Source organism: Dama dama, chromosome 33 (genome assembly GCF_033118175.1).
Source record: "Dama dama isolate Ldn47 chromosome 33, ASM3311817v1, whole genome shotgun sequence".
Lineage (NCBI taxonomy): Eukaryota > Metazoa > Chordata > Mammalia > Artiodactyla > Cervidae > Dama > Dama dama.
This window is the reverse complement of record NC_083713.1, coordinates 68,323,360-68,335,556: the sequence shown is the minus strand read 5'-3', so window position 1 is coordinate 68,335,556 and position 12,197 is coordinate 68,323,360. Positions and strand designations below refer to the sequence as shown.

The 12,197-nt window shown below is 37.3% G+C and overlaps 1 protein-coding gene across 2 annotated transcripts in view; it reads right to left on the bottom strand.

The window, feature by feature from the left end:
• Window positions 1-12,197, bottom strand: part of DPP10 (dipeptidyl peptidase like 10) — a 714,846-nt gene that overhangs the window by 114,484 nt on the left and 588,165 nt on the right. For both annotated transcript variants that reach the window (XM_061135190.1, XM_061135191.1), the window contains exon 9: window positions 7,189-7,343. In XM_061135190.1, the coding sequence (XP_060991173.1) occupies window positions 7,189-7,343 (155 nt within the window). The remainder of the gene's footprint in view (window positions 1-7,188; window positions 7,344-12,197) is intronic.

Genomic DNA, 12,197 nt, shown 5'->3' with positions numbered 1-12,197 from the left:
GCAGTACTACTGTGTTCTTCCCCTAGAATGACACTAGAATGGCTGGCTTTACAAAACAACTCACACTATAGCATACGAAATGCAAAGGGAAGAGAGCTTGGTTAATTCAAAAGTAAGAAGAGGAAGAAGAAAGGAAAAGAAAACATACCAAATCCTGGTGCTTAAAATTCCACAATACTTAATCTACTGCATGCATTAGTCATCACAAGTTTTCTTTTAAATTATAACGAATGCTAAAATGAGGTGTAAGTTCCCTTAGGATGTAGAATGGAGCAGATTGCCTTCACTATGCACCTAGCTTGAAGACTAGAAAGATAGTGGTAAGAAACTGTAATTTGAGTCTATTAAATCAAAATTTGTGAAATAATGTATAGGTTGTGTAGCAGTTAGTATGTTTCTGGCTCCTCATGTGTGTTAAAGCACCACATGAATTATCATATTGTATGTTTCTACTACAGTCTTAAGACCTATTTAAAACCATTTCCCAGATGGAGAAGCTAAGCAAATTGTTCAAGGTGAAGCATCCAATAACTAAGGGAGCCAGTATTTAACCCCAGGATGCTCTTAACTGCTCTAGTTTTGCTTCAGTTCATTCCTAGGCAATCATCATCTAAGTTTTTTAAATATACTGTGAACCTTTAGGGAGCAGACCTAGGAACTTACATCAACATATAGCAAGTATGTTGGATGAATGAAAGGATGTTTGTGTGAATAAATAATTAATAGAATCAACTGACTACTTGTAGCTCAATGTGTTTCTAAAAACCACACCATCATCATTGTGGTCTAGCTGCTTTGTGAAGAGAGGACCCCGTGAGATATACAAAGAAGAAAGAGGAAATTAAAAGTGAACTGAATTAAAAGACCTGACAAAAATCTAAGGAGAATAATAGAGCTGATATAAAGATAATGAAGATTCACATTCAAGGAATTGGTACTAAAAAAATCCAGAGTTAAATTAGGACCAGAAGCAACACGATGTGTTCCACAACAATCAGTAATAGCTCCTCAAGAATATCTTGTTAACTTATTAAAAATAAGGAACATGGAGGGAAGGGAGGAGGGATGAATAGATGACGCAACAGAGGATTTGTAGAGCAGAGACAAATACTCTGTATCTTTCATTACACATCTATCCAAATTCATAGAATACATGAACCAAGTTTGAACTATAATGCCAACTCTGGACTTTGGGTGATTACAATGTGTCAGTGGAGCTTCATCAGTTGTATCAAATGCACAACTCTAGTGGGGGATGTTGAGTGGCAAAATGGGTTTTTTTGGCACAAATATCTTCCTTCTCAAGTTTGTTGTGAATCTTAAACTGCTCTGAAAAAAGAAAGTCTTCATTAAAAAAAAGTGACTAGTACATCTGTGGAAGTGTATCACACACAAGTCAGGAGTATGATCCAAAGAAAGGAGTCTGCAAAAGCTTTCATTTTAGAAATGTGGTGACCATAAACAGAGATTATGAAAATGGTTTGTATGATAAAGGGCTTCCTGGAAAATAAGCTATGAACTTGCCTCGCAGAGAAGCCTCTGGTGTCAAATTTTGTAAAGCTTTTTATTCTAAAACTCTCCAGTGCCTAGGTTCCTCTGTCTTGAGCAATATACCCTTCTTCTTCCCTTAGGAACTCTTTTTCACATCACTTTTGTTCTAATTAAATTGCCATGTTCCGCCCTGAAAGTATTGGTCATTTTCTGTGTTTTTTGAGTCTAATCATTTCTTTAGGTTGATCAAATATGCTCAAATTTAGAGCGGGGACACAGTATTTAGCAATGTCATTCAAAATGCTGTTCATTAGCCAGCAGAATAAATGAGAATTTTATAAACACAAATTCATGGGCCCCAACTGGACCCATATTCATACACAGAATCAGAATCTTGGGGTGTGGATCTAAGAACCTGGGCTTTAAGAAGATACCTGGATAATTATAATTAGTATGCAAATATTAACAAAATACTGATATATTAATATGTGCATATATCTGCATATAGATACACATTACTGCTCAGCAGTTATTAAAGGTGAACACTTTCATGAAAATCATCCAGCGGCCCTAGAAAGCTTATTAAAGCTATGATTGCTGAGCTCCACTTGTAGCATTTCTAATGTCTGGATGGAATGTGAGAATTGCACTTCAAATTATTTCCCAGATGTGGCTGATACTGCTAGTAAAAGGGCTACATTTTGAGAACTGGTTCAGTTTACAAATCAGAGAAGTCTGGGATCAAATTTTGACTGTTATTTACTGAATATGGACCTTGGATCAGACATGAAAGATTCTAAAGTATTATTTTATTTGATTATCAAAAATGAGACAATGTTTCTCTGAGAATATGTCACAGAAGTTTTGAGTCAAAATAGATTTTGTTTCTATGGAAAACAACCATTTCATACTTTTGTTATATGGACTAACAAAAACGATGATTTACAAAGGTGCCCAAAATAGTATAAGTGAAGTGAAGTCGCTCAGTTGTGTCCGACTCTTTGCGACCCCATGGACAGTAGCCTGCACCAGGCTCCTCCGTCCGTGGGATTTTCTCGGCAAGAGTACTGGAGTGGGTTCCCATTTCCTTCTCCAAAGTAGTATACATTTACTTAAATAATTAACTCATGAATTCAATATAATGGTTAGACACTGATTTTTCTAGTTTTTTTTTAATGTGTTTATATTTTTTAATCTTTCAGTAAACTGATTAAAGAAAATGACAAATTATATTAAATCTGATCAGTTTTTGTGAACTCATCAATGATGCATAATTTTATGACATACTTTGTTGAAAGTATATATGGTTAGTACCATATATTAAGGAAGTTTGTTGTTTTTTTTTCTGATCTATAAGACTGTAAGGATAACTGGTATTCCAGTTAGCTTCCTTGTGGCCAGAACCAAACATTAAGCTGTTTCTAAAATTCAGCTGTTTAGAATTCTATAATCTCAATTTGATTTTTTTCCATGGAGTTTTGAAATTAAGCGCACATTGCAAATTCACTTGTACCTTTTAATATCTGGCTTCAATAGTTTGCAAATTAGAGGAGTTCATCTATTGGGCTTTTATAGTTAATTTGCTACAAAGACTGAAAATCCACAGAATCCTCCTTCTATGATTCTGAAACACAAGCCTCAATAATAATTAACCTTATTTTACTGGCAACTAAATTGTCATTAAATGAGATAATGTTTTAATTAAGAAGATTAACCTGAGGTTATTGAGATATAACTGTGTATCTTTTTTGTGCTGAATTGCTAATGATGGGGTATTTTATGAGTTCTGAATCATGCTGAATTAAGTAAAATACAAATATATTTGTTTAGTGTAAGTATTTCATTAGAAATCTGACCACATTGGGTATTTGCTGCACTCATTTTAATCTATTTTAATTTGAAGAACAATTTAGTGTGAATTCTATGCATTACTGAAAACTCTAAAGGACAACTTTTTGAAAGTTTTTTGCATAAGTAAGAGCAAATCAAAATAAAACATTTGTTAGTGGAAAAATTAACAAACATTTCTTTTTTAAACCAGAGTAGAAAATAATGAGATTTTGAAAATTCAAGTAATAGACTCAAAACGATACTGAAGTTTATTCTGAGAACAGGATAAAAACCCAAAACTAGTTTCTTCGAGTTCTGTTGCCTTAAGTATCTGCAGATATTTCTACTGACAACCACCTGAGGACTTGGAATTCTTTCTCTTTGGCCACTATAATATATGTCTTGTCTTTCCTTTTAATACTCCTTAATGGTAGTTATGAATGCACTCAGGACCTTTCTTATGTAACACACATCACGCATTAGATATGAGGCTTCCCATGTGGTGCTAGTGGTCAAGAATCTGCCTGCCAATGCAGGGGATGCAAGAAGCACAGGTTGGAGGCCCTGCAGATATATCATTCATTACATATATGGCATGTGTGGGGCTTCTCTGCGGGCTCAGTGGTAAAGAATCCACTGTAAGACAGGAGATGTGGATTTGATCCCTGGGTCGGGAAGATCCCCTGGAGGAGGGCATGGCAACCCACTCCAGTATTCTTGCCTGCAGAATCCCAAGGGCAGAGGAGCCTGTTGGGCTACAGTCCGCCGGGTCACATAGAGTTGGGCAGAACCAAAGCGACTGAGCACGCGCACATAACGTGTTTGATGCTGTCTCTGAAAGTTACTCATGCAGAGCTGAGTCATTCGTACCTAATGGACCCACCAGAGCTCCACATCTATTTGTTAACTTGACAAGGAGATATTTTGATTCCAGCTACATCTTCTGAGATACAAGTTAACCTCTGGTAGTTTTACAGAGAGAGAGACAGAATCAATAAATTTGAGTTATTTCTCTGTTCTCAAAACAACTATGACTTTTATAAAAGGACATAGCCTTTTAGAGCCTTATTTTGCCCATTTGTAAACCAGAGGCAATTGTGAAGAGGGCCAAATAAAGAAAAAAAGTGAAAGGTCTCTATGAAAATATATAGCATATTATTAGCATACATGATTTACCCAATTAATACATAAACATTTTTATTTTATGCCTACTTACTATTAAGAAATATTATTTAAATAATAACATAAATAACAATACATTGTCTAGGTTTGTCAACCTAGAATCTTCTGATTTACTGCTAACTTATTTAGATTTTCTCAGATGTTTTTATATGTCCATTTGTTTGCCCCCGACAATAAAATTTTCAGGCCCAGGAGTGTCCAAGTTCAAGCACCAAGTCTGTAACAGAGAAGGCAACTTGAAGATGCAGCTATGACATATGGCTTTTCTGTGAATCCTAAAATCCCCACTTCTCCTGGGAAATTAATTATAGAAAGTGGTCCCTTCCCTGGATTTGATTTTATGCCCTTTATGTAGTGCACACACTGAACATCCTGAGTGACATGTTGCTTTCACAACTAAGACCTATTATTCATTTTATATTTACATTGTATATTTACATTGTAAATACATTGTATTTACACTTTCATTTTAAGTAAATCCAATGGGGTGAGAATATATTTCAGAAGTCTTCTCAGATTTTTTCTGCTAAAAATAAAGGTGCAGGTATGTTATACTGGCATAAACTGTCATCCACACAACATGGGTAAATCTACAACTGGAGAAGACATAGGATTTTACAGGAAGTACCATACAAATGTCTTGGGAGATATAATTATTTTGTTGCTAGGTCAAAGTGCCATATTTTCCTGAGGAGTTGTTGAGTATATGTGTTTTCAGATCTAGGCCCAGAAAATGGCCTAAAAATGATATTTCAGAATGGTAGAATCATTCTTCTCAAATCCTGCTGCCTTCCATAGCTGCCAGTCAGTCACACTGATATTACAGCCTACCAGAAGGAAGATGGGATGGGGAGAGAGAAAGCACAGAATCTCCAGGAGCAAACAGTCTTCTCATCCCTCTCAGTATTCACTCCTTTCCTTCCTCCTGTCCCCAGGAGTCTTTTGGATGACAGGAATATCAGCAAACTCACCTCACCCTCCCACCGACCATGCCTTCATTGCAGGTGTAGAAAATGCATGTGATGCATAGTTTTTCCAGTACTATGCATAGTACAGTTAAGGTAATGCATACATTTAAAGGTATACAGTCTATTGTACTTTGTAAACACAACGTACAACTCATTCAAGTAATGGCTTAAAAATGGCTTCTAAATAAAATCAACAGCCACTTCTTACCTCCTCAAGAGTTAAAATGTGCAAACTGGAATTTAAAAGTTTTCTATAAGACATCTTTACATGACTAATGTCTAGGGCTACCTCACTTTTTCTTTTTTTTGTAAACATGGGGAAAATGAGCTTTAAAACAAGAATGACATTAATTAAAAATGACATATAAGAGAAAAACTAATACACTCCAGATGTTTCTTCAGCCTGCTTTCAGAGGCCTTACCCAACACTTAGAAGTAGCTTTGCTGAAGAAAAATATACCAAGAGACTCAAAAGGCAAATTGATTTATCCCCTTGTAACAAGGGGATATACTCTGTGGCTAACCAAGGCTGACTTCAGGGTATCAGAAGAAGAGGGGGATTTTTCTAAACCTCCATGCTGAATATGACTTCTCTCTAGTTTCATGTGAGATGCAAAGGTTGGAGAAAGAAATGGCAACCCGCTCCAGTACTCTTGCCTAGAAAATCCCATGGACGGAGTAGCCTGGTAGGCTACAGTCCATGAAGTCGCAAGGAGTGACATGACTGAGCGACTTCACATCACATTAAAATATTTAAACACTTTTGAGGAAAAATACTTATAATAAATTCTCATCATGAGAACTCACTATCACTCCTTAAAAAGATATCCATTATTTGTTCTTCGGTATCAGTTTATTTTCATAGAAGATCGGGCAAGAATGGATGGATGGAGTCGGGGCCTGTGGACTTAGCATTAGGAATAAGAGAAATTGTGCTATTCATAAAGAAAATAGTTTTGCTATCTGGGCAAGAGTTCCATATTCACTTCACACGATAAAACAATTCCAGCTGTTCCAGCTGTGTCTGGCTATGGCTCTGCCCAGCATTTTATAAAGTATGTTCCAGAGTATGCTCTGCCAAAAGAATGCTGATGTTAATATTAACACTAATAAATTCTCTGGGCTTAGTCTGTTCCTTATTGGCGATTCTTTATGTTTAGTCTATTTTTTTAGTGAGATTCTTTATGTTTAGTCTATTCCTTACTGGAGATCCTTTATGCTTAGTCTACTTTGTATAGGAGATTTATAATATACATTAGCATACAGTATACTAACTGCTCTGAGAAATCATCTGAAAAAAACTAGATTTTTTTAAACCGAGAATTCCCAGCTTATCTGACTGTGATAGTTTTTGCCCCTTTATAATACCTACTAACAGCTCACAGAGTATACCTCGGAGAAACCTTTGCCCTGGCATCAATGCTGACGTGTTTTCTCACTCTCTTTTCAGCTGTGAAAGTGAGAGATAAAGACCGAGAGCATCAAAGGGAAAGAAATAAAGCAGAAGTTCCAGCAATCTTGAATCACCTTCACCTGTGCCGGTGCAAGCACAGTGGATAGACTATCGCATGCTCTTAAAATCGTGAGTCTGTCGACAAGTAAGGGGGTTTCTTTAATTCTCCGAAGACAACTTGTTTCTGAACCAAGAATACTATTGATCAACTCACTGGTGCAGAGAGGAGGGGAACAAACTAGCATTTATTTCCACATGACTTACCTTAGGATATGGATACTGCTTTCCTTTGGGATACAAAGCTCCAGTAAACCGAGGGATAACCATGTTAGGCACCAAGGAATCATTTATCATTAGGAAGGCGAGCCTTTCTCCATCTGGTGACCACCAGTGGGCGATGTGAGAATGCAGAAGTTCCTCTAGAATAAATGAGTGTTAGTTTGAAACCAACTGTAGATGTGGGCTCATTGACCCACAAATGTCTGTCCTTGAAATCTCCATTGTCATAAATCTTTTCTACACAGTGTGGTGGGTTTGATTCAATTTCATGGAGAATTCTCTATCTCCAGGTTACTCTTTCAGTCCCAGGAAAAATAGGCAAAGGAAGTAAAGAATAAAGCAGTGAAGTTAGGATTTCATGGATTGCCAGCAATTTAAACAGAGGTAAAAGCACAATGAAGTAAAAAGAATAAGAAGAGGAGAAGAGTCATTGAAGACTGACATATGACACTAACCATATCCGTGTCATCTTTCATATTTGCATTCAGTCACATTTCCATCCTCTCATCATCAAACTAGTCAAATACCCTGCAGATGCGTTAAACTATTTTAAACTCTAAGGAAATAAAATTAAAAATATACGACGTACCTTTTGTGTGACCCCAGATCCACTATCCTCTTTTACATATCTGATTTCTGGCCCAGGAAATTAACTCATATGAACTCTATCAAAAGGGCTCCCATGCACTCTAGAGCATGGCCATTCTGGTGCTTTAGCAAGAGATTATAAGGAGATGACTAAAATGGCAGTATGTATTCCCCTGACTCTGATCTGTGACGTCACCCAAGACTTGCTGTGTGTGTTAAATGATGCTGCTCTCCCATCAACGCAGCCTCATCTACACAATTTTCTCCTTTTGTATCTGATAATGGCTCACTTCTGTTTCCATAGAGGTCATCATTGCCTGGCTGCTATTAGTCTAGATTATATTTCTGCTATTTATCTTTTTGTAAATAAACCCCTTTCAAATTATTGAATATGCTAACTCTTTTCTTTTTAAGACCCAGAAAAGAGATTTTCAAAATTAGATTTTGAGATTAGGTTGGAGATGTATCTGTATCTATCTAATCTATATATTGATGTTTAATCTATATCTATCTATATGTATATCTTTTATGTGATAATAACATTTCTTAGGGTAACTGGAGCATAGATAATCCATACAGAGTGATGGGATCGCAAATAATCAATTGTCATTGGTGATGACATAGGATGAAATGCAGCTAGAGAGGAAAAGTGTTGGAAGGACAAGCAGTTGTGACACTCAGTTGTTGCAACAAGGGCAACTTTAAAGACTGTGAGTTTTTACGAGACCTCAGAGGGATTACATAGAAATAAACAGAAATTGAATCATGACCACTAAATCAGGAAAACACAAAAGGTAGCCATGACAACTTTGGTGTTCCTCTCTTCTGTGGTGAGAGGTCCCACATCTGACGGAAGGGCAGATGTGGCTGAGGTCCAAGTTGTGTTGCAGAGCTGAATCGCAAACTATGGGTTGAACTCCACTTGTTTTTTAAAGCTGGGAGAAGTATTGGGGAAGTATTTGGAGTTGATGCAGTATAAGACTGCTTAGGTAGATGTGCACAGCACACTTAATGCTTTGTGGATCAGTCTCATGAATAACCAGTTTTGCAATGGAATGTTGGCTGAAGATTTTGAACCTCAAAATTTCCACAAATCTTCTTGCTAACTGAGGCAACCTCTATCCAAGGGAGCTAGACCTGCTCTGCAGGGTATAAAATGAATTCTTGTAAAACTTATGAGTTGGCATACCTAGGGAAGAGTAGGATATCTCTTATCAAGTGAGTGTTGGGATTGTATTTATTTAAAAGTTTAGAGGGCCTACACTTAACTTCTCGCATAATTCCACAGTGATAAGAGAACAGACTCTGGATGATTTCAATATCTTTAGACCATGAAATTTTTGCACCTTGTTTTATGTTCCTGGATATGTTCCACTGTCCCTTGGTTTAGTCTATGGGAACTTGAGTAGATTTTGTATGCTGCTATTGTGTGAAAATTATATAAACCTTAAGTATATTGAATTAGTTCATAGTGCTTTTTCAGGTCTATTATATCCTTCTACTTTTCTGTCTTTCATTCTATTAATTTTTGAGAGTTTGATATTGAAACTCCAACTAAAAATCTTAATTTATTGACTTAAAATTAATTGTAATATATAGTGGAACTATATGTAACCTTGTTCTGTATTTTCCAAGTCTTCTGTAAATGTGTCATCATATTTGCATAATTTTAAAAATTAAAAAAATATGTAGAAGTTCTGGACTCTGGATTTTGATGAACATCATAAACCACATTCATACATCTTGGCCAGTTTTGCTCCTAGGTCCCCAGGTGACTCAGATGGTAAAGAATCTGCCTGCAATGCAGAAGACTCAGGTTCAATCCCTGGTTCAGGAAGGTCCCTAGAGAAGGAAATGGCAATACATTCCAGTATTTTTCCCTGGAGAATTTCATGGACAGAGGAGACTGGCAGCTACAATCCATGAGGTCACAAAGAGTCAGACGTGACTGACCAACTTTCGCTTCACTTCAACCTGTAAAGCCGCCAGTTGTGAGTAGAACCTGAGCAGGAGGAGGTTGTTAGCATATCAGGGCATGGTACAACCTTCCCTACCATCTTCACCTTGTGACCCAGCAGTTATGATGATGATATGAGCATCCATGCAAACTGATTTTGTGTGCAACTCCTGAGAATTACCACATGACAACTGAACCACAGGCATTACAAGGTTTACAGAAAGGCCATTTTCTCCTGTGCTGATAAATATTCCCCAATTCAAAGGCAGTTCTCTATTGAGCTATGGTAAAAATAATCAGTCTGACCATGGTATGCCAACTGATGATACAACCAAACTGCCAGTTGTGAGCTGATTTTTATCTGATTCAGTGACCATAAAACTACACATATACAGCTATATTCCACTATAAGATAGAAGGGGTTTATATGGAACTAGACCAGAGCATATAGGTGAACTCTACATATAGGCATTCTCTACTTTATCCTCTTTCTTTTATTTCACATCTATACCTCAGGGTGTGTTTTCTAACATAAACTGGCAGAGGAGGAATAAATGCAAGCCTGGTTTATGGGAAGGTTTGCATGATGTACTTCAACACATTGGAATTGGACAGGCTCTGCTTCCCTTGTGACTCAGCTGGTAAAGAATTTGCCTGCAATGCAGGAGGCCTGGGTTCAATCTCTGGGTTGGGAAGATCCCCTTGGAGAAGGGAAAGGCTACCCACTCCAGTATTCTGGCCTAGAGAATTCCATGAACTGTATAGTCCATGGAGTTGCAAAGAGTCGGACATGACTGAGCGACTTTCACTTCACTGTACTATAATCTGATTCAGGAGTGATATTAAAAGACTATAATAAACATAAATTCTCCCAGTTGGAAGGCTTTTGAACAAGATATATATTTTCCACTTCTTGTGGAAGGACACTTGGATTGAAGCATGGGGCCATCCTGACTTCCGCACAGGAACTAATAAGAGTCCACCTGGTCAGGGATATAGAAAAGTAAAATTACAGAATTAGTGACAGGAAGTCTAGGGAAAGGTAAGTGTATGGACTTGTCAGGAGGTATAAAAATGTAAACATTTGAAGATATTAGTGTCCAGCTTAATGTCGGTCAGAGCATATCCATAGCGGAGGAGATTCTTAATGATCCAGTCACAGTATGGCCACCAGGTGCATGTGAGTTTGCCACCATGACCTGTCAATAACAGTGATCATTAATAAACTCTTCACATGGCATTGTTTACCAGAAAACCCAGCCGACCACCTGATGACAGGTGGACTCCATGGAAACTCTTCCATCAAGAAGGGATAGCATTGCTATCATAGAGATAGACACGTGGTCTAGGTATAGTTGTGCATTTGCTGGCTTTAGTCCTTTCAGTACTGCTATTCATGGATTTACAGAATAGCCTATCCATTACCATAATAACTCATACTATGTCACCTCCAAACAGCAACTATTTATAGCAAAAAGAGGGGCAATGGGCTCAAATGGGATTCACTGATTTCATCATGTCTCTAATTAGCTGTACAGACCTGGCTTGACAGAATAGTAAAACAGCCTGCTCTATCTCAATTTTGGCACTATTTGTTTGACAATATTCTTGAAGTTGGGATGTTATCCTATGGATATTAGTGTCCTACTTAATGTCCACCTGAGTACATCCACAGCAGAGGAGGCTCTGTGTCCCTCCTGAATTACGAGGAAGCATAGATTCTAGGTTAAGGGGTAAAAGTGTAATATTTTCTTTCACTATCACACCAGTAATCCATTGGGCACATACTGTTTCTTATTCTCATGATAATAGGCTTGGTGGGTTTAGAAGTCCTCATGCGCAAGGGAGGAGTACCTCCAACAAGGAACAAAGCCATAGTTCTGTTCCTCTGAATTGAAACTGAAACTCCTCTCTGACCATTTTGGGCTCAGTATGCCTGGGGGCAAAAAAACTGACAGAAAACATAGTCACTGTGCTGGGTCCAGTGATTAATCTCATTGCCAGGAAGATGATGTGCCTTTACTATACAAAGGAGGGCAAGGAAGACTCTATTTGGAATTTATCAGATTCACAAGTATTCTCTGGTATAATTCCATCTAATTTTCTAATTCTACGTTTCTATACTCCAATTTCCATTTTCATGGAAAACTAAAATGGTTGCAACCTAATTAAGAAGAGGAAGCAAAAGAATAAAATTTGGCAGGAATAAAGTCTTGGTTTGATGCACCAGGTAAATAACCTGTCTATTCCAGATGCTGGCAGAGGATAAAAGGGAAAAGGAATGAATAGTTGAAGGTGCTATGATTACCAGTTAAAGCTTTATAATAAGTTTTTTTTTTTCCCTTAATACGGGCATTTACCCCCCAAATCTTCTATGAATAACACAAGTATTTGGCTGTAGCTATCAATTTCATACAAGAATATTTCTAGACTAATATTACTCTACAAT